Source organism: Eucalyptus grandis, chromosome 11 (assembly GCF_016545825.1).
Source record: "Eucalyptus grandis isolate ANBG69807.140 chromosome 11, ASM1654582v1, whole genome shotgun sequence".
NCBI lineage: Eukaryota > Viridiplantae > Streptophyta > Magnoliopsida > Myrtales > Myrtaceae > Eucalyptus > Eucalyptus grandis.
Genome location: NC_052622.1, coordinates 9,638,289 through 9,661,946, shown reverse-complemented (window position 1 = coordinate 9,661,946; position 23,658 = coordinate 9,638,289). Strand labels below are relative to the sequence as shown.

Sequence of the window (23,658 nt, the reverse complement as noted above, 5' to 3'; positions counted from 1 at the left end):
TCAGTAAGTGTAATAGCAACAAATAAATACTAACAAGCAACTCTATTGATAACCATAAGCTAGTTAACAATTTAAGCCAAGTAACTCACACAAATAAAGATTGATAAATTATTTATAGTTGGCAAATTTAAGTAGTTTGGTAGAAAGGTATATAAAAATTGGTAAAGGATGAGAGAAGCTTTTTTTTTTTTTTTTTTTTTGGGTCAAAGAGTAGGGAAGTTGATATTTAAAAAAAGAAAACACCAATTAAATATTAGTAATTAACTCATACATGAGTTGGCAATGCATTATTAGTCTTTTTTTTTGTAAAGGTAAGTATATATTGAAGCTTGAACCATTATACAACGAGACTAGCACCAAAAACTTGTACTCAAAAGCTAGGAACTAGTGAGTGGAAGGGCGCCAATGAAAAAAGCCAAATGGCAAAAAAGAACAAAGGCTAATAGCCAAATAATGCATTATTAGTTGGTATGTGAAAAGTTGATAATTACTTTAACTAAGATTTGTGATTTAAAAAAGAGTTGGTAGTGAGATAAATAAAGGTGGTAATTCATAGAAAAGTTGATAAATAAAGAGAACAAATAAATGTTAGTAATATGAAATTCAAATGAGAGTTGGGTGCGTTTGGTAACCATTTCCGAGGAACAATTTTTGATAAAAAAATGATATATTTTTTTATTCTGTTATTGGAAACAATTTCTAGGCAAAAGAATGCGTTTGGTAACTTCTCTAAATTTCTATTCTCGGGATAGAAATATGTTTGGTGGGTTTGGTGAGCTCGCCGGAAGTCAGCCTAGCCACGACAAGCCTTGGCTTAGCGCGGCTGGGGAGGTTGAGCCTTGCCGTGGCTGCGCAAGGCTCGGCCTTCTTGGTTGGGTGAGGTCGAGCCTCGTTGTGCCTCGCCCAGCCACGGCAAGGCTCGGGTTGATGCTCGGGCTGACAAGTCTTGCCGTGGCTTGACGTCTCTGGTGGTCAACGACGCTCTGACAAGGTCACTGGCCCTTGTCTGGCCGGTTGTTGGCGTCGGCCATGGCTAAGGCCGGTGACCAACCAAAAGGAAGAAGAAGAAGAAGAAGAAGAAAAGAGAAGAGAGAGAAAATTTGATTCTATAAATTATTCCCGGAACAAGAAGCTACTTTTTTTCTATTTTTTGTTTATGTTCCAAATTATTCCTAGGAACAAAAATTTTACCAAACATGTTTCTATTATTTTTCATTCCTTGGAATAAAAAAATAGAAATTTTTGAAACGGGGAACGTACTTTTTTTTAACAAATAGGCCCTTGGTAACAAAAAATTAGGGCCAACTCTTCAAACTTTAGGTCTAGTCTCAAATCTAGCATGAACTTTCTTTTTTTCTCCTTCAAAATGCCAAACTTTAGGTCTAGTTTCACATCTACCCCAAACTTTTTTTAAATCTTAGAAAGACTCCAAACTTTAGGTTTAGTCCCAAATTTATCTTGAACTTTTCTTTTTTCCTAGAAAATCCCCAAACTATATGTCCAATCCCAAATGTACCCCAATATTTTTTGTCGAAAATCATCAATTCTTACTCTAGTTCTAAATTTTCCCCTATTAGTACTCTATCCAAAAGTCACGGTTGGTGGTCCCTAATTTTTTTTATATCCTAGAACGGTTTTATTTTGAAGATAATTTTCTATGATGCATTGTTGATGTATATTTATTATTGATGTGGAAATGTCACGTTAAGTGGGATTGGACGATGGGGTAGATTTGAGAATAGATTAAAAGTTGGTGATTTTTGAGTGCAAACGGAGGGTAAAATCCCAAAATTGGTACATCCGTCAATTGTCACGTGTCATATAACTAACAGATGGTAAATTTATCATAAATATACTAATTTGGGATTTTTGATGGCCAAAAATTCATTTGGGATAAATTTGTCACAAGTGTATCGATTTAGGTTTTTCATGGTCAAAAAATTAGTTTGGATTATGGTAAATTTGTGACATATGTGTCAGTTTGGGGCTTTTCATGGTATTAATCTTCTTTTTAGACAACAAAATTCATGGTAGATTTGGGACTAGATCATAAGTTTGGCTTTTTTTTAGATAAAAAAAGTTTGGGGTAGATTTAGGACTAGATCTAAAGTTTGTTTGTTTTTTTTTTTTTTTTGAATTGACCCCAAAAATTGTTGGTAACAAACTCTTTTACCAAGTTTTTTTATACTTAAATCCAAGGGTAAGTACACTAGAAGTGCCAAAATTTGTGTACGGCACTCATTTTGGTGCCAAAAGTTTTATTTTGGATCATTTAAGTGCTAAAATGTTTTGAAAACGATCATTTTAGTGTTAGCACCAATCTTGTTAGTCGAAAATCCAATATGGCTCTCCAGAGAGTATAGTTAACATTTAAACAATAAAATGATGCCGTGTGGCGTCTTTCCCCCAAGTAAGAACCTTAAATTCCCTAATTAAAAGAGAATTGAAAGTTTAAAACCCTAAATCCCCAATCTGAGGGTGTACTTCGATTTTCTCCCAAAATTATTAGCTCATTCTTGCAAATGGAAGGCAGAAGCTTCAGCAGCGGCTTGCATTCGTGCCAAAAAAGCGAATTTGATAGTGAGTGTTACTATCAATGTGGGTTACCAAGTCTGATAAGAACATCTAGGACTTGGTTGAAGCCTAGGAGAAGATTCCATGAGTGCGGTAGATATAGAGAAGGCTCAAAGTGCAAATATTTCAAATGGGTAAATGCGAAATTATCCGATCGAGCGATAGAGGTGATTTTGGAGTTATTTGAAGGTCGACATCAACCTCCACCTACATTAATGGACAAGTTGGAGAATGTCGATTCAATGTAAGCTCAAATGACGAGTTTAACATCTCTGGTTGACCATTTGAAGAAGGAGGTTTCAAAGTTGAAAATTTAAAGAAACTTTTAGGGATATATTTAGTAGAAATCCTAAAACTTGTCAGGAAAGTACAATTGAATTCTAAAACTTGTTGAAGTGCAATAAACTCTTAAAATTTTCAAGTTGGTTTTAATTGAGTCCCTCTGTTAACACCATTAATTTATACTAACGAAAATGTTGACGTAGCTTATTTTAATCATTTCTCTCTCCTACATGGCAACTAGGGCAAAGAAAATTGTCCTAGTTAGCAAAATGACGTAGTTTTGGATATTGTTTACTTATCCAAAATGATGGTGTCTCTTCTCTCCTATTTTCACGTTCCAAAATATTTTCCTTCCGTTGAACCCTTCCCCTTGCGTTTTTCTTCAATCCTTTCTTCCCCGTCTAGAATTAATCATTCATTTGTATGAACTCTAAGCCCTAAATCCATATGCAGATCACAATCTAACGCCTCATGAGTTGGAGTTCTTTGTCAAACGTGAGTACATGTGACACTCGTCCTGCAAAAGCCTCAATGGTGGATTGAGCGGTGTCGATGATGGAGACGGCCACTATGACCGAGCAACTCTCCTCCTCACTCGTTTGAGCTAGGTTTGTATCTTCGCTGTTGATTTCACCGTAACTCGTTGATTAAGAGATTCTAGGTTTTTAGTTTTCGAAATCTAAGCCTTAAATGTGATTTGTGTGCCGACTTTTCCTAAAATTTCATTTAGAAATTCTTGATTCGGAAGGGGTTGGTGAAGAAGACGAGCAATTTTGCAAGAAATGAGCATAACCCCAAAATTTATGTTAATTGTTGTCTGTCTTGCTTTATTTATTTTTTATTTTTGCTCTGTCGGGTTTGTTTTTGGCGTCAAATTTTCTTGGTTCTCTTCACTTCTCTACCCAAATTTTGGACAAAAATCTTTCAAGGGCCTTTCCTTATGGTTGAAATAATCTGGAGATAGGAAAAAGTTTTTATTTGCAAATATTGTGGTTTTTAGAACTTTTCATTCTTCATGAGAAGAAATCTGATGTGTCATGACCCGAACCTCGAGCACATGCACATTTCTCGGTGGTCGATAAAAATTTGCAACATCTCAGGAATTGGTGCCGACCCATTTATTTTATCGCACATACGGAAACATAATAATAAACTTTAGACAACACAAAAATGAGATAAAAACTGTAATATCCCGGGCTCCACTATGTAATATTGTCCACTTTGGGTCACCCGCCCTGGTGCGGACGAACCGCCATTCCAGCTACGGTCTTTTCCCTAACGGCTTTAAAACGCGTTACACAGATTAAAGAGACCCAAGCCTTATAAGCTAATCGAGACCTCCCTCCCTAGGCGATGTGGGACAAGAGAGGAGGTCACACTCTCCACCTTTTAATAGAACAATGTCCTCGCTGTGGCCCCACGGGCGTCAGAACAGCATTCGAGTTGTGGTCCCACACGCGGTCGGGAGTCGGTTCTGATACCACTTGTAACATCTTGGGCTCCTGTGGCCTCACACACGGTCGGGAGTCGGCTCTGATACCACTTGTAACATCCCGGGCCCCACTGTGTAATATTGTCCGCTTTGGGTCATCCGCTCTTGCGCGGACGAACCACCATTTCAACCACGGTCTTTTCCCTCACGGCTTTAAAACGCATTACATAGATTAGAGGGACCCAAGCCTTATAAGCTAACCAAGACCTCTCTCCCTAGGCGATGTGGGACAAGAGAGGAGGCTATCACAAAAACGTAGGATAATATTTTCACCAAACACACTTATACAATAGTATTTATATACAGAAAAGTCTAACACAACATGGGTCCATTTCAAAAAGAAGAGCTTCTAGACTATCTACACTTCGAGCTCCTTGTCCAGGGGATCAAGTCCCTCCCTATGATCCTATCAGACTTTTCGATAATCCTAGGGTGAACTGTCACCCATTGTCTAGATCAGATGGAAGACCCGTCGACATTTGGCAGGGACTAAAGAAAAATCTAGATTTCACTTCTTGTGAACCCCTGCACCTTGCTTGACGATCTTCTATCTAGGGACCTGAAAAATTAGCTCACAATGGGGTGAGACGACGTCTTAGCGAGTCCACTCCCTAAATCTCGATTAGGAGAAAAATACACTCACGGGCATTCTAATAAGATTTTTCCCAAAACTCCCCTAGCGCCAGTATTCTCCTACACATCAGTACCTTTCCATTCACACATAATTGTATTGAAATCACATAACACTGGGACATCTCAATATGTATATATGTGTATGCGTACATGTCACCACAATCACACGAGCCCCAATTACCAGACCAAATTGTTATGGTATGTCCCATACCGCACCACACAATTCCGTATTCTAATTAGGTCTCTCAATTTCAATCATTCATATATCCTAATTAATTACGACTCACTAGTCACGGTCGACTCAACAGTCAGCGGTCTTCTGGCATAATTGGGTATCGTCTTGCACCATCAAGCATGGCAACGTCTACATTTAGACGGCATTCCGCTTAGGAGCATTGGCCCAGCATCCACTGCGATTGGCATCCGTTGACTTGGAGCATTCTCAAAGGAGCATCGTTCAGCCTTTAAGGCTCATGACAGGTTTCTTATATCATTCATGCATTCACACAATTTTGGCCCAAGATATCGTGTTTTGCATTTAAATGCCTCATTTAAAATAGTGATCTTGACCTATTTTCTTCATATTACAAATACATTTTAAAATAATCGTGTATGAATACATGGTCAAATCAAATCAAAAAATTTGATATCATCTCTTTTAAAGTCCCACTATTAATATAGTATCTAAAACAATTTTCAGTGCCAAAACCCGACACCCGGTATTTTTCTAATTAAATTAAAATTAAATTTCAGCCTATAAAAGACAAATACAACGATGTTCAACTTTACATGATATTTTTTCCTCGTTTGTTCAACAGTGGACTCAGTTGTTGTTGTTGTTGTCCTGCCTATACCTGTGCCTGTCCCTGTACTTGGGCCTACAACGAGGCCTTCTTTTGGCCCTTCAATAGACCTTACAACAGTGCATTATATCAAGACTATGGCCAACTAAAACAAATAATTAGACTATTACTCATTTTCATGATAGAAACAAATGTAGAAAACTTCTCAAATTAATTACAGGTGAAGCTAGTGCATGGTCAACCATCAAAATCTATTGAATATGAATTGAAAAATTATTGAGGCAAATAGGATACTTACCTTACAGCAAGGCTTTTTGTTTGCCCCCTGCCCAACTAAGCTCTTCAGTAGGCCCTATTCCTTGCCCTAAATCAACCCCTGCATCTTGCTATTGATGTTACTTTTTTAGCTCACAAATTTTCTTACAGTGTCATTCCTTGTGGCAATAGAATTGTTTCATCTTTACCCCAGTTCTACTCATCCTTTGAGTTGATGTCTTTTCTTGCTGTATTCTTTGTCTCATGTATGGTTTTCCCATTTACTTCTTCAATGGCAAAGGTGGAGGGCTTTCACAATTTATCGGCTCGCAAAATTTGGTACTTCTGATAGGCAACATCATGAATTGGTATGAAGCAAGATATGAGTTTTTTTTTTTTTTTGGTATCAATCATCTAGGTAATCCTTTGGTTTTTGTTGCTTTATTTGAATGGCACAAATGTCATGGGCACATGGAATTCCATTTAGTTACCAAGCTCAACATAAACACTTTCTTCTATCTAGGTTGACAACATACTTATAATAATTTTCAATGATCTCATATCCATTATCTTAATTCCAAAATTGATGACAAAACCTACTAGCAGCAACGTTTGCATCCACTCTCTTCACAATCCTATGACCATAGTCTCTAGGCCACTTTGTTCATCTCATTGCCTATGCAGTCTAGTATGTTGATGATTAGTTTGTACCTAACCTCTAAATCCTGCCATTGAAAGTTTCACTAACGTTGTCATCAATGATATCGTATTTGAACTCTTCGTTGAAAAAGACCCGACACCAATACTTCGCTTTTATCTAGAAGAGTGCATCAAAACCTTCATTTGTCAGCTGCAACAACTCATGTTTGGCTAATTTGAAATTAGTTATGTTGGTACTCTTCACTATTTGCCAAAACTGCTTCTACAACTTATCTCATTGAAATTCTTTGACTAGTTTTCGTATATGTGCCACGTACATATTCTATACTTAGCACATGGCATAAACTCAGCCAATGTAGGAACGAGTTCCTATAAGAATTCTAACCAACAAATACAAATCAGAAAAAATGTACAAGTAATTAATATTAAAAGGGAATTAATTGACAATGGTATTACCTTATGTTAATCAATCATGAATACCCATCCTCTCCCATTGGTTATCTTAAGGTCAGCTATTAAATTTTGAAGAACCAGGATCAAATATCCTTATTCTCTATCTTCACTACTGCCCAAGCTATCGAAACCATTTAATTGTTGGTATCTCTCCCCACAGCAATTAACAACTCCCATTGCATAAACTCTTCAGAAAGCATCCATCTAATCATGTAACTCTTTTATAACCAATCAAGAAACCCTATTTGCATCCATCAAAACAAATGTAAAATCTATCAAATTTAAGCTCAAAATCAATCATCGTCCTTTCCACAATCTCTACAAATATGCTACTAGATAGGTTTTGAAGTATGTATTCACCAACATAATCCCATCCCGGCGCATATTCTTCCTTGTACCAACCCATCAATATTTTCATTACCCTCCGCTTAGCTCTTTAGTATTAATTCCTTGACACATTAACCCTAATTGCCCATTCACTAACAGCTGAAACTAAGGACTCAAGATCTCGAGCATTGCTTTAATAATTTTAAAAAAGTGCTTCAATAACCAAACATTTGTGACCCTTCAATAGTCAAATATAATTGGAAAAGTATGCTCTACCTGGAAGAACCTAATTTGGAATGACTCATTTTTATTCAGCACGCCATAGAACTTTCATGGACAATTGAGTTGTAAGTCCTTAGCTCTCACAAATTCCGTTGTATTTCTAATGAATTCAACGCTTCTCTGTTTAGCAATGGAGCTTTTGACAACTGTGATATCCTGAAATTCGACCCCAATTCAGATATATGAAATGGTCATTTCGTTGACGCACCCGTAGTCATTTTACTTGGGACTGATTACCAATGAGTTGACTAATCTATTAGATGAAGCCGTTAGGGGATATAAACACGACATACTAGAGAATTCGATTGGAAATCGATTGCTCGCCCGTAATAATATGCAAGGGTCAATACGACACCTGTTATAATCAAATGGTGATAAGATATAGGTCGATTCGACGTAAACACGTAATTGAATTGTGGGTGATTCCACATGATTTCGAAATTCGCGTCGAACGGCACTAACCCGATTTTCTATCAATTTTATAATCGGGACACGTGATTGAAATCTTGCGATTTTACGATAACGAGAGTTGCCTACGAGTCGGAGATGCACAAACATGGATCGAAAATTATCAACCACAGGTCGAACGTGCTAATATCCCTAAAAGCTACCCGATAGGTTAGGTCGTACCAAAATCATGTTCGGTCGATTTTAACCATGAAATTGAATTTGGTTTCGGGAATCGGACGTTCGAGCATGTCACGATTCATTTTTAAGGCGTCGTCTCATTTTCGGAGAATTTTCATCGAGCTCGAATTTTATGAAAAATTCGGTTTTCGAAAAAAAAAGAAAATAAAAGAAGAAATTCGGATGGGCTCATTAAGTGGTTATTTGGCTGCCAAGATGATTTAATTTGTGAGATTTGAAGCCTGATTTGTGATTGGAGGAATGCTTCATTTGTTGGAATGAAGACTTTAGGGGCAATGGTCATGAGTGTTTGGATATTTTGTAAGGGTGGTAATTGGGTGAAGCCTTGACTTGATATCTCTCTCCCTCCCTCTCTTTCTCTCTTGCGTGGGAAATTCCTCCTTCTGCAGCCAACCAACCCTTTGCCCCCTCCGTTCTCTCTCTCTCTCTCTCTCTCTCTCTCGCATGTCCCTTTCTTCCCCACACTTCCTCACTTTTTCCTTTATCGTCAGCTCCCTCCATTCTCTTCTCTTCTTCCCTTCTTCTCACGTCAGCCTGCATCCCCTTTTCCCTGCTGCCGATCACACAGCTCCTCACGTCCAAGTCATCCCGCCTCATCAGCACATGCCTGACTCTTCCATCTTGAGCCCATTCACCGTTCCAGCCCACCAAAATTTCTAGCACCATCTAGCAACAACACACCAGCGAACCCCACCACCGGTAGAACCGACCAGCCTTGGCTGAAGCCTTGTAAGACTATTTTCCCCCACCGTTTGAGCTCTGTTGGAGACAAAGTAGCCTCGGGTCTTCACCACCATCATGCCACTGTTACCGTGAACCTGTCGCCGTCAAATTCTGGTGAGTTAACTCCATAATCCTTGATTATATTTTTAATTGTGCTTAGGAGTTAGATTAGTGCTAATTAGCTTAGTTAAATTAGTATTAAGTGAGATTAGCCTTAAGATAGATTAATGTTAGTTTAGTTTGGTTAGATTAACCTTAAGATGGATTAGTGTTGATCTAGTTGGTTGGATTAGTTCTAATGAGGGTGATTTAGCTTGGTTTAGTAGATTTCTCCCGAATCAGTTTGCTAGATGCTAGATGCTCGTTGTTTGCCATTTTTGTGGGGAAATATATGCTACGATTTTGAGGTTACTTCCTCTTAATAAATGTTCTAGACATCTTCAACTATGACATATATTTTATTCAATATTTTATGGATTTAAAAGAATGAGATTTTAGCTTCATAATTTGCAAAATAGAATCTTGGATTGTTCTGGAAACGATGACCTTTTGGTGTTCAAATGATTTTTATCAACTCTTAGGGTTCGATTTTTGAAAGAGTTTCACAAAAATTTTCATCACATCTTATAGTTTAATATAGTCAAATTTCAAATCAAACGGACAAATTTTGGACCTCGAACCAAACTGATTTCGGAAAACATAATTTCTGGAAACAGACACAATTTTTGTAACGGTTTGAGCGATTTACTGCTCTTAATCTAGATGGATTTGAGTCAAGGTATCTCCATGAAAAATATTCATTTAAGTGTCCTTTAAAACATATTCAAATTTGAGTATTTTCTGAGTATTTTTATTATATTTATGGAATTAAACTTGGAGACGCACGAGTGGCCTGGTTTCTGCCGGTTATGGCCAGTTGTGATTTCGTGGTTGTTCTTGATGTTGTGCTTGCTGGATAATGTATATTTAGTGATGTGGTTGACTTTTGGCATGCTGAAGACTTATGCGTGATAATATGTGAATGGTTGTGCTATGGTGAGTGTTTATTGGTAATGCAAAAGATGACCTTATAGGCTTTTAAAAAGAAAAACAATTAGGTGTCAAGTTGGACACCAAATCTTATTTACCGATGTGCGGACCCTTAGAGTGCCTTAACTTTGCACAAAAGGACACTTAAATGCTATAACTTACGAAAGGTACACTTAAGTGCCAAAATCGGAGTAAAATGGATTACTTGAGTGCCAAAGTCCGGCCAAAACGTCGATGTGGCATTTTTCCGATGAACTAAGCTCAAAACGACGCCATTTTGCACGCCGACGTGGTCAAATAATGCAAAAACAGCGTCGTTTTGGGCTGACGTGGTAAACAAATTAAAAAAATTAATTAAATTAAAATTAAATTTAGTTAAAATATTTATAATTTATAATTTTAAAATTAAATTTAGTTAAAATATTTATAATTTATAATTTTAAAATTAAATTTAGTTAAAATATTAAAAAATAATATTTTTAAATTAAATTTAGTTGAAATATTAAAAAAATTAATAATTTAAAAATTAAAAAAAATTTAAAAAAAAAGGAAAGGGGGGAGGCGGTGAGGATCGCCTAGCCCTCGGCCGCCGCCACCGCCGGAAGGGCCGGCGACGGCGGGGGAGGGTTGGCCGAGGTTCTTGGGCCTTGGCCGGGGCCCACGTGACCACGACCCGACCCGACGAGGGCTCGTGAGCCCTCACCTAGATCTGGTGAGGGTCGGCGGCCCTCGCCGGGCAGGGCCAAGGGCCGCCGACCCTCGCCGGATTTGGGTGAGGGCTGCAACCCTCGCCCGATGGGCCAAGAGCTACGATCTCTCGCCGCCGGTTGGCTAGGTCGCCACCCCACAGCCGGGCTCGCGACCCCGCCGACCCTCCCTACCATCACCGGCCCTTTCCGGCGACGGTGGCGGCGGCCGAGGGCTAATCCTTGAGTCGCCTCCCCCCTTTCCTTTTTTTTTTTTTTAAATTTTTTAAATAATTTTTAAATAATTTTTTAATATTTCAACTAAATTTAATTTTAAAAAATATTATTTTTTAAAATATTTTAACTATATTTAATTTTAAAATCATTATTTTTGAATATTTTAACTAAATTTAATTAAATTAAATTTTATTTATTTTTTTACCACGTTAGACCAAAACGACGCAATTTTTTCATTATTTGGCCATGTCGCGTGCAAAACGACATCGTTTTGGCGCGCTTTCGCGGAAAAATGCCACATCGGCGTTTTGGTCGGATTTTGGCTGAAGTGGCACTCAAGTGATCCGTTTTTCTTCAAATGTGGCACTTAAGTGTACATTTTGTAAGTTATGGCACTTAAATGTCCCTTTGGGCAAAGTTATAGTACTTAAAGCGTTCTTTTGCCCTTATTTACCCAATAAAATAATGAGGTTTTAAATTAGGTGCGTGCAAAGTTTGACGGATTAATTTTGAGTACGTGAGCACCTATGAATTTATTTCTAAAAGTTTTGAACAAAAAAAAGGGGTTACTAAAGATTGTTTCCTAAAAGGAGTGGTTGGAAAAGAAAATAGCAAATAAATGAGGTGTTGGGTTTGGAAGCCAAATTTTATGTGCTCAATAAAACGATGAGGTTTTATACTAGATGCGTGCAAAGTTTGGCGGGTTAATTTCAAGTACGTGACCCCGTACAAATTTATTTTGGAAGGTTTTGAACAAAAGAAAAAGGTTGTTGCAAGTTTTATTATTTGAAAAGGGATTTTGGTTTTTTTGACTAAATGATGGAAGATAAGAAATTAGTTTGATTGATGACGTGCATGTATGGTCACTAAGTGGAACCCGTCACCCAACGGGAGTTTGGGAGCGATGCCCGATTTTATCGGATGCTCAGCGGGGGTTCGGAAGTTGGTTGCGGTGGAGGTCGGACTGATGCTCTTGTGTGGAATGTCGTCTAGGCGGGGGTTCTAGACAATGCTGTGCTCGATGGGGCAAGATGACGCCCAGTTATGTCGGATGACCGTCGATTGTTGAGTTGGGCATGGCCAATGGATCGTAATAACTGGAACACATGTAAATGGTTATGATAGTTGCACTTGATCATGAGACAAAATTGTATGGTACGGTATGGGATGTGTTATAACGATTTGACCTTATAATTGTGACCCATGTGATTAAAATGATGTGTTCTAGTTATTAAACCATGCTTGCTGCACTGATAATGGTATATATGTTGAGCTAACATGCAAGTATGCGCCGAGGCAAGGTAAGTTCTGTATGGTGTGTGCTTAGGACTGCCTTCGAGGCGAATTTGCATCCTAATCAAGGTTTATGTTGTTGACTTGCTGAGATTTATTTCACCCTGTCATTGTTGACATTTTTCAGGGCCGTAGTGTGGAGATCTGCCGAGTGCAGATATGGTGGGTGCAAGATGCGACACCTCTTTGGTTGGCCATGTCGTTAGTGAAGTAAGTTGACCCTAATCTCTGAGGATTTTGAGAGGGTCGATAGGAAGTGGCTGTAGAAAGGCTTGTACCACTAAACTTCTTAGGGATAACAGTGAATAAATGGAAATGTTGTTTTCGGCGTTGGTCGCCGCGTTTACTATCCCATGTTTGTTTGTCGGGCGAGTGTTTATTTAATTCGCTTCCGCATGTGCTTAATTGAAAGGGAAAAAAAAAGGTTAGCGACGCGTCCTAGGACGTTGCATTTTTAATCGACCACTGAGGGATGTACACATGCTCGGGGTATGGGGCATGACAACAACAACTTCTTTTAATTGTTTGGTATCGTTAAATTTCACGCTTACAAACAAAATATGTTTATCAATAGTCAGATCGTAGCAAGAATACTTACTTTTTCTTTTACACTCAGGTTCTTCATCATCATTACCAAGCTCATTCGCTAAACCAGCAGTTTCATCAACACAACTTTCTTCATTTTCACTTCTATTACCTTCAGCTGGAGTTCCATCCTTATTTACTAGCTCGGGCCTTTCTCTTAAAGTTGCAAATTTTTTTTTCTAAGAAATTCCCTTTGCTTTTGTATTAGCCGTGCGACTCCATCATCATCTTCATCACTTGGGAAATTTACTATTGCCAATTATTCATATTCTGATTCACTAAATAGAGCAACTTCCCATTATAATCCAATGAAATCTTCATTGCCCACATTTTCCAAAATTTTAGAACATCTCCTTTTTTGCTCATTTTTGTCAATATGACTTGTCTCTCTCTCCTCCCTCACTTGCCTCTCATTTTGCCTTCCATCTAACCTAAATTCATCTTTGACTTGATTACTTGCTTAAGTAGGATCCGTCACTTCTCCTCTTTCAATGGTTTGCTCATTCTCACCATCCTCATCATCATTATAATACTCAACGTATACCCTAACTTTGTTGCCATGAAGATAGTGATAAATGAAATCCTTAATACCATGATCGTCATTAAAAAAATCTCAAATTATCCTTCAATTCCTTCTCAAGAACACAATAATGTAGTTTTTACACTTTGCATTGTAAAAATACCAAAACCCTCACAAAATCAATATATGATAGTTTCCCAACATTGACATAGATTATATCTTCATTTCCACTATTCTCAGTCCTTGATGCCAATAGCAAACTCCCACCATAACAAACAATGACACTTGCATGATTCTCACCCATGTTGATGATGTACCTAAGGAAGAAAAAAAAGTCATTAGTTTTTGGGACCACATAGCAGAATCAACAATTCACATGCAGGTCTTTGTTGTTTTGTCGAAAGAAACAAATACAATCAATTTAGTCAATTCGATCCCTTTACAGAAACAAAGGAAGCTGAATTGAATAAATAAAATGAGGTCTCCACCACCCATTTTTCAATTTAATCCCATTCAATCTCTCACAAAAGCACTTTAACAAGTTAAACAAAGTGAGGTCCCATCACCATTTCCCTCCAAGCCAAGCCCTCATTTTCCCCTCCACGCCATATTTTTCTATTTGGTCCCCATAAAAGAAAGCAAATCATGTTAGTAAACAAAAATGACGTCCCTACCACTATCCCCACCACTTTTACTTTGAGCTGAGCCCTCAATTTGTCATCTGTGCCCTAATTTGCCCGTCGGAACCCTAAATTTTCCACCCAATTGACTCGTGGAGAAAACATGACAAACCTGAGTGAGTGAGAGTTGGGGACACAACCACCAAATGACGGCAAACAATGGCAGCGGAGCGACGGTGGCTGAGCAACGGTGGATGAGCGAGTGACAATGGGCGAGTGAGCTACGGCCAGCATCGGGCAAGAATCGCAGTTTGTATGCACCATCGAAAAACCCTATTTCACTCCCCCTTTAGCGACGTTGTTTTGGCCAAATGAGCTATGCGGCGTCTTTTTTGTAAGAGAGTCCATGTATATTGACAAAACAACGTTGTTTCTTAGGGAGAAAAGAAAACGAGTCGTTTATGCCATTCCACATGGACAACCTCCTTAAATTTTTTTCCATGTTACTTTTTATTATTATTATTATTATTATTATTATTATTATTATTATTATTATAATAAAAGCCACATCACCAATTTGGCTAGAATCTCTCGTCAAATGGTAGAAAAGTGATTTTTTTTTCGATTTGGCGACACTTAAGTGATCTGGCGGAAAATTTTGACCAAATGAGCGCCATACATAACTCTTGACACTTCTAAACAGTGTCTTATCCCCTTAAATGCACTAGCACGAAATAGAATCCATTTTTTAAATGCAACAGTAGAATCGTCTAGGGTTTGAAAAAGCCCACAAGCAACCAAATCAATCTCATCAATAAACATGGATCCGAGTTTCACCTATCTATACCCTGACTCTTTCATTTAATATGCTCGTATTGACTTCATAATTATCCATTTTGAAGTTCAGCTCGCCACATTGCATTGAACATTATTATGCTTAGGGATGGGACTGCTCTAAAGTCTCCACTGAAAATTTTTTTTGCACCTTCAACTTCACCAAACGAAGATATCATTTTATTTTGTTATGACTTGATTGTACTTGGTGGGAACAAAACTTAGCAACTTGGTCTTCTTCCTTCCCCATCCAAACTTTACTACATCCCTATCTTTGCATCTCTCAAGCGACGTATGCATCCAGTTTTTCTTTCTGGCCCACTTCAGTTGAATGATTCTCCGAAAACGACCAGATGGTCGTTGATTGTGCTACTTTTGTTGTCATGGACGCCCCCAGTGTCTGCGCGTACAGGTTACTTCATTCGTCAACTCGTCGTTTTCTACCTTTTCTCCTTCATCTCCACCCCATGTTTCGGTGCTTATCTTCTCTCTTCGTGATTATATGGACTTTAGTGACATGGTCTTGACTGAGTAAACTCTCCCCCCCACCCCACAATAAATGCAGCACTTGGAGAAAAGAAATGCAGACGAATATGGTTCTGATGTGCTGATGTTTACATTTCTCGTCAATTGGATCAATGGGACTACAATTCATAGTTGTCATGGACAACACTTTTTCTTTTCCCTGACAAAAAAAGAATAGATTGCTAGGAAAGAAGATTTGGTGGGAGTTGGCAGCCAGCCTTTTCGTTTTCCCATCATGTCAACCGAGTCGAAGTGCCTCTTGATGAAGAATTCAATGTGATGCAGCCGCCGAAGCTGAAAGAACAGTTCTCCAAGTTTCAAGATTCTGAGTCATGGGTGTGCAAGTTCTGCCGATTCTGCTGGTTTTTCTCCTTGCAGATTCCATTGGAGATGCAGCTACAAATCCCTATGATTGTAAGCTTTTTTTTTTTTTTTTTTTGGTCGAATTATGATTTTAAGCTTAATTCAACCAAATTCTCGACATTTATTTCCTAAAATGTATTATTCATATTGTTGAATTTAAGAATTCCACAACCCCGCTCGCCTGGACCTTTTGCATGTTTCTGAGCCATTGCCACTTAGATCAACTAAGGTTCCTCCTAGTCAGAGGACGTCACAACATTTACAGGAATCAGAGTAGACCATTTGTCCACAACCAATTATAAGAACCCTGGTACATTGAGATATCGATGCTTGCTATATTCCCATTGACAATGCTAATGTCATTTTTGGGCTGATCTAAGTTTGTTTTCTCCCCCTTTTTCCTGGCTCTTTGATCAATGGTGGCTTTATCACCTGCCATTTTGCCTGAGAAAGTTACAGAAAAAATAAGTAACTGGAGATCTCAAATTTTGCAACGCATCGACCGAGTAAATCTAACTGTTTGTAGTCTTTAGAGTTGGTCAAAATAATGAAATTTCTTACACATCTATTGGTGGTATGATTTTTCTTTGAGCGTGTTCTGGCCTTGAAAATCATTATCTTACATACAGGTCATTCTCATGGATTTGGTTTTAGTATAACTATCTTGCTACTTTCATTTGATAAGGGAATCGGTTACAAAGTTTTTACAATGTCTTAGCCACTCTGGTACAAAGATCCTGCTGTTGGTTGCAATTCAAGCAACCAAGTTCTGCACATTATTAGAGAAGCTACTGTCGGAATATAGATGAACAAAAACTTTTTAAGCAACGTGCTCCAGAGACTTTTGGGATCCTCAGATTCGCACAGTACTGTTGGACTATTACTATTCAATACACACACGACATATGCATTTATTATTTTCTCATTGTTCAATTGGTTTTATATGAATGCAGTCGGCGCTATTAAGGGGCTTATGAGTGATTGGCAAAATACACCACCTAACTGGGTGGGAACTGATCCTTGTGGCGGTGATTGGGATGGGATTGTCTGCACCAATCCTCGCATTACATCCATGTAAGTTCTTGAGCATCCTTTTGGACTTCATATTTGAGAATCTGCATTTCATAATTATATCCATATGTGAAGTTAATTGAACTCTCTTAATTTCAGAACATTGTCGAGCATGGGTTTGACAGGTTTGCTTCCAGGAGACATTGGACAATTATCTGAATTACAGATTCTGTAAATTTCCTATCTCTTTCACTTCCCAGATTATGTTCAATGCAAGGACTTAATTACCGCATTTGTTTCCCATGTCATTTTCTACCTAAAGATAATATAGGACACGCATTTTTAGAATTGGACGTATTGACCATAACTGGAGGCAATTATTGAGAAGAAGGGCTAAAGTTTTTATTCTGCTGTTGTCATGTATGACATGTAGTCCTCCCATCTACATTCTCGTACTTTCTTCTCTCCCATGCATCCTATAATGCTCGTAGCTGTCAATGATTTGCAAGTAGTGGGATTCATGTCTAGAATTTGAACTCTTCATCTGTTTTAGCTGCCTGAAATGGTCTTCTGTAAGTTGTTACTGAGTCTGATAAGCCTTTCGTGTAGGGACCTATCTTACAACAGGGGTCTGACTGGATCTCTTCCTACACAAATTGGAAACTTGATGAAGCTCACGAACTTGTAAGCGATATACATCAGCATTTCTTGTATATCCTGTGTCCCCTGACTTCCATAGTCAAAAATGACCAACCTGCTTTTTCATCTCAAAATGCAAGAATCCTGGTGGGTTGTGGATTTTCTGGTCGAATACCAGATTCCATTGGATCTCTACAGAACCTTGTGTTTCTGTAAGTTCTCTCCCCCATATACTTGATTGGGACCTGACACGTACATGACCAGTTTTTGGACAAGCTAGAACATGTTTTGCTCACCTCAGTTCAACAATGAATTGTTTAAACCTCCTGTTGGGGGTCTTTCTTGAATGCACTATAAAATATTGTTGTCAGCTCATCCTTTACATATTAATCTGTCAGCCACATATTATTCCCCTGATCTTCACAAGTATCTGAATTCGTCCTCCCAATATTTTGCAGATCTTTAAATTCAAATGGATTCAGTGGGCAGATACCCCCTACCATTGGTAACCTTTCTAGGCTCTACTGGTTGGATCTAGCTGACAATCAGCTAACTGGATCTATTCCAGTATCAAAGGGAAGCAAGTTTGGCCTTGATATGCTACTTCACACGAAGCACTTGTATGTGCATGTCTACCAGTTTATTATCTTGCTGTATCTGTGAACTTTCATTTTTGTTGTATTATCTGACTAATATTCTGCTTCATGCACAGTCATTTTGGACAGAACCAACTCTCTGGCACGATTCCTTCCCAATTATTCAGTTCTGGGATGCATCTCATTCATGTGTAAGTTCTGATAATCCACTAAGGCACAGCAGCTGGTCTATTCATTGTTTCCCAGAGCCTTCTCAAGCCTTATCTAAAGAAAGTTAGATCCTCTCTCTCTCTCTATCTCTCTCATAAACTTCTTCAACTTCACAGGATTTTTGATAACAATCGGCTCACAGGTAGCATCCCTCCCACTCTTGGACTAGTGCAAAGTTTGGAAGTTGTGTGAGTATTTATGGTTCTATGCAATCCTTGTGAGGATTACTTGTGCTTTGCACTTCCCATCAATATTTAACCTATTTCAATGGTTACAGACGCTTTGATAGGAACTCTTTAGACGGTGCAGTGCCTGCAAATCTCAACAATCTTACTTCTGTTCAGGAACTGTAAGCAAAACATAATTCTCGTCCGGTCATTTCACTATTTTCTAGTGCATATCACTATAGTCAATCTCCTAATTTTACTGGTCTACTTTTTAGTCTTATTTCCAACAATAGGCTAACTGGTCCATTGCCCAACCTTGCTGGCATGAATGCTCTCAACTACCTGTAAGTACTAATTGTCTTACAATTAACTAATCTCACATGGTGTCATTGCTGATCATTTATGAGTTCTGTGAGGGAGAAGAGAACATGGTGAAATGTAAAAGATAATCTTAGACTCCTTTTCTTAATTTTGAATTCGCCATTACTTATTGTCCCACTGTGACTACGTAAAATATGGACTTTGACTGACGAAGGTGGATTTGCAGGGACATGAGCAATAATACTTTTGACACGACAGATTTCCCTACATGGATTCCAACATTACAGTCTTTGACGACATTGTATGTTTCCCAATCTGTCTTTTGCCTCCACCAATTCACTTCAAACCCAACCCCCAACCCCAACACCCACAAACGCCTTGAAATGGAACATGACATTTCAATATTTTCTGCTTGTGGGTTTCAGACTAGCCATCACTTTCACCTTTGTTAAAGATAAAATAGAAGATCTCTTCATAAATAATAGTCATACCTTTTATCAATTTCAGAATATTGGAACGCACACAAGTTCGAGGAGGGCCACCGGTCATCCTTTTCAGCATTTTCAGTTTGCAGAGAGTGTAAGTATCATCTCCATTTCAATATCTACCTCAATGTAATGGACGTATACTTATTCAAAACTCAGACCTGCTTCATTCAATTGACTTCCTCGTAAGTTTCAACTTGGGCATTAGAAATGATGGGCCGAACATGTGAATTTTCCTGCGACGTCAGGGTCTTAAGACACAACCAGCTGAATGGAACCTTGGATATAGGCACCAACCGTGGCAATCAATTGCAACTAATTGATCTCCAGACCAATTTTATTGATAACTTCAAGCAGAGGGCTGGAGGTTACAGTATCGAGGTGATGTAAGTCATATAAAACTCTTTGGCCCTTTCACTCACTTTATCACAATATGAATCGAGAATGCTTTTTTACACAGTTTTATTGCTAATGTTGTGCCCCTATAATTGTATTTCTGCAGACTTGTCGATAACCCAATTTGTCTAGAAACAGGAGCAGCTGGGCAAAGTTACTGTACCATTCCACAAACCAACACCTCCTCATACTCGACACCACCTAATAGTTGCATCCCACCCGTTTGCAATTCAAATCAGACATCCAGCCCCAACTGTATATGCAGCTATCCTTACACAGGAACTTTAGTCTTCAGAGCTCCTTCTTTCTCAGGTTTAGGAAACTTGACTTATTTCGACAGCCTCGCAAGCTCTATGATGATCTCTTTTCAGTTCTATCAACTTCCAGTAGATTCCATCTCACTGAGTGATCCACGCAAGGATTCATATGATTACCTTCTATTGAATCTCGCGGTCTTCCCATCTGAGGGGGTTAGTTTCAATCGGATGAGCATATACAGTATTGGCTTTGTGCTCAGTAATCAGACTTACAAGCCTCCACATTTATTTGGGCCTTTCTATTTCATCGCCGATCAGTACACAAACTTTGCGGGTAATATCTCCAATTATTTAACAGAGACATGCATTCCATTGCCTTGTCTATCTAGACTATCTTTATTTCTTCATCATACTAACAACAATCTCTCTCCCTCTTTCTCACAGAAGTACAAGTACCAACTACATTAAAAAAATCATCAAACATTGGAGTCATCGTTGGTGCAGCAGCTGGTGGTTTTGCTCTCCTCTTGCTATTGGCTCTTGTGGGGGTTTATGCTTTTCGTCAAAAGAAAAGAGCAGAAAAGGCTGCAGAGCAAAGCAACCCTTTTGGTATGGACAGATTCCCTGCATACTTGCCACTTAGCTTGTCTCTGATTCTGGAAGTAACTGTCAGTCAATATTTGTTGTTATTTATGAAAATGCAGTAAACTGGGACCCAAAAAAGAGCACCAGCGAAATCCTCCAACTCAGAGGAGCTAGATGGTTCTCTCTAGAAGAGCTTAAGAAACACACCAACAACTTCTCAGAAGCCAATGAAATTGGATCTGGTGGTTATGGAAAGGTTTCCTCTCTTGGCTCTCAGTTCTGTTCAGAGAAACCTCAATGAGCATACTCTTGCTCCTATACTCTTTATGATATAGCCAGAGCCTTTGGTTTCGGTCCTGATGTTAACAAGAAAAACCTTCTGTATAAGTTCCATTTATTTGCCAACTTGTTTAAAGGGTAGGCTCACTGTATGACAATTACTGAGTTTAAAATCTCCCGCTAGAATTTCACATGAACAAATAAGGCCTTCTTAGACTTGACAAAAGCAGATGTGAGTTTGCTCATACAGGGAAAAAGTAAAGCTGGGAGTTGGGCAAAGTCGTAGGAGTTGCTACACATTAGTCTCTACTTAGTTTTCTTCTCTTTCCAAGAGAATCTTATATTTTCACATGGCTTTAAATTTTTCAACCGTTTTTCTTATCATAACATTTCCATTTAAGTTGATCCCTGATTGCGTTATATTCCTGAACAGTAAATGATCCTAAAATTTTGTCTACCCTTAATTTCTTGTTTATGTCTCTTAATTCTGAGAACTGTATTGATACTGTGCCAGCATTGTGAAATTTTTTCTGTCTTCAAAATCATCAGGCTGTCCTGAAAACTGGCCAAGTTACAAATTATGTTGTTGCCGTGGCAGGTCTACAGGGGTACTCTGCCCACTGGAACTCTCGTTGCCATAAAACGGGCACAGCAAGGATCTATGCAGGGTGGGATCGAGTTCAAAAATGAGATTGAGCTTCTATTAAGAGTCCATCATAAGAATCTTGTCAGCCTTGTCGGATTTTGTTTTGAGCAAGGTGAACAATTGCTGGTGTACGAGTTCCTTCCAAATGGTACCCTCAAAGAGAGTCTCTCAGGTATCTCCTCTCAAGTTTCTTATGTTGAGAAAGCATTCATGCTGATTTTAGGTTTTTTAAGGAACAATTCCTCGCTCATATCATCTGTGTTCACAATTACAAGTTTCGACTTGCAGGAAAGTCGGGGATTAGATTGGACTGGGCAAGAAGACTCAAAGTAGCCATTGGTGCAGCCCGAGGTCTGGCTTATCTTCATGAGCTTGCTAATCCTCCGATCATACATAGGGACATAAAATCAACCAACATCCTATTGGATGATCATTTGAATGCAAGAGTTGCTGATTTTGGTCTCTCCAAGCTCTTGAGAGAAGGTGAAAGGGGTCATGTCACCACTCAAGTCAAAGGAACAATGGTCAGTAATGAGCTTTAGTCTAACGTTAGATAGTCAAATTTTTCTCGGCAACACACAAACTTTGAATGAGTTTTGATTCCTAAAATCTTTTGCGGAAATTTTGCATTAGTTCCCCGATTCCCAGGACAATCCATATTCTTGAGAACCTGGTAATTGTCTGGAGAAGAATTGCACTTTACAGTTTTTGGTAACAATATAAGATAATTCTTCTTTTCAGTTTGGATAATTATCATGATTATTTGTGCAGATTCATATGAGAGAAGATGCTAGTTTGTCTCATAACAAAAGACAATTAATTAAGCTAAGTCGATGGAAAAAGGCTTTAGTGTTGGTCATTATTGTTCGTGTAGCTTTCATGATGTGTTTTACAAACCGATCATGCTATATTCTTGTGAAGGGCTACTTGGATCCTGAATACTACATGACACAGCAGCTGACCGAGAAGAGCGATGTCTATAGCTTCGGAGTATTGATGCTGGAACTCCTTACAGCCCGAACGCCAATAGAGCAGGGCAGATATATTGTGAGAGAAGTGAGGGTGCTCATGAATAAGGACAAAGATTTGTACAATCTGCAGGGGATTCTCGACCCAGCCATCGGATTGGGCACGTCTTTGAAGGGTCTTGAGAGGTTTGTGGAGTTAGGAATGAGATGTGTGGAAGAATCAGGAGCAGACAGGCCAACCATGGGAGAGGTGGTGAAGGAAATCGAGAACATCATGGTTTTCGCGGGTTTGAATCCAAAGGCCGAATCGGCGACCACTTCAGCCAGTTATGAGGAGGCGAGTAAGGGGTATGCTGCACATCCCTACGGCAATGAAGACTTCTCAGAGTATAGCGGGGGCTTCCCACCTTCAAGGATCGAACCCCAGTAGGCAAATTACAGTCATGATCAGCTTCAGTGTACATTAAGAAAATCAAACTAGCATATGTAGTCATGACCAACTCTTTCCAGATGTTCAGGTCTTGTGATGTTTGTATCATATTGAGAATTTAATCATGTAAAATTGCTGGCCTCTATGTGTAAGTAGAATTCTGAAGGAAGTAATCATTCGTCTTCCACCTGTACAACCAGCGGAGAAGACAGTGTATGGACTCGTTTTATGAGTGATTGGGAGGATATGAGGGCCACCACGAACACCTTGTAACTTCCTGGACTGCCGGTTCTGGCTTGCCTGCTTCTTCGCATGGTCTTCATGGCTCGCCATGTCTCATGAATCTTGCCTATGAGCGAAGGCTGCCTGTGCTTCTGATGAGACGAGAAGTAGAGAGTTGGGTCAGGAGGAGCCAAGAAAGAGTATCAGAAATAAAGACAAAATAATATTTGGAGTCCCAAAACTTGGTACCGAAAAATATATAAGTGTCAAAAGTATGAAAGTAACACTTAAATATCACATGTTTTGAAAAATTAGACGCTCGAGTGTCAAGTGTATGCCCTTTGGAAATCTTAGGTCGCAATTTTTATTAATATTAATTATCCATGGCTCGCCGAAGAGCTAACTCAACAAAAAAAAAAAAATACCAAAACAACATTGCTTTGGTGCGGATTTGAATTTTAATATAAATATTAATTTAATTAAATTAAAAGCCAAAAGCAAAAAAAAAAAAAAAAAAACCGTTGTAGAGTGGTAGGGATTGAGCCCTTACTACCGCTGCCTCTCCGTCGTCACTAGGAAGGACCAGCCACCCTTGCCGAATCTAAGGGACGCTGGTCGGTTG

General features: G+C 38.8%; 1 protein-coding gene across 1 annotated transcript; it reads left to right on the top strand.

Annotated features, from left to right (window-relative positions):
- The first annotated feature begins 15,493 nt into the window (after window positions 1-15,493).
- On the top strand, window positions 15,494-22,990 carry LOC104452438 (probable leucine-rich repeat receptor-like protein kinase At5g49770). The gene is made up of 19 exons (XM_018877831.2): window positions 15,494-15,875; window positions 16,778-16,898; window positions 16,995-17,066; window positions 17,445-17,519; window positions 17,615-17,686; window positions 17,933-18,094; window positions 18,187-18,261; window positions 18,397-18,468; window positions 18,558-18,629; window positions 18,723-18,791; window positions 18,995-19,069; window positions 19,276-19,347; window positions 19,502-19,639; window positions 19,756-20,240; window positions 20,351-20,515; window positions 20,611-20,747; window positions 21,369-21,588; window positions 21,705-21,940; window positions 22,338-22,990. The coding sequence occupies exons 1-19, from the start codon at window positions 15,794-15,796 to the stop codon at window positions 22,812-22,814; spliced, it is 2,877 nt and encodes a 958-aa protein (XP_018733376.2). The 5' UTR covers window positions 15,494-15,793; the 3' UTR covers window positions 22,815-22,990.
- Window positions 22,991-23,658: the final 668 nt, after the last annotated feature.

Coding starts and splice junctions, on each gene's coding strand:
- LOC104452438 (XM_018877831.2), top strand. CDS start 15,794: ATGGGTGTGCAAGTTCTGCCGATTCTGCTGGTTTTTCTCCTTGCAGAT. Junction 17,067..17,444: donor TTATCTGAATTACAGATTCT/GTAAATTTCCTA, acceptor CCTTTCGTGTAG/GGACCTATCTTACAACAGGG. Junction 19,640..19,755: donor GGTTACAGTATCGAGGTGAT/GTAAGTCATATA, acceptor GTATTTCTGCAG/ACTTGTCGATAACCCAATTT.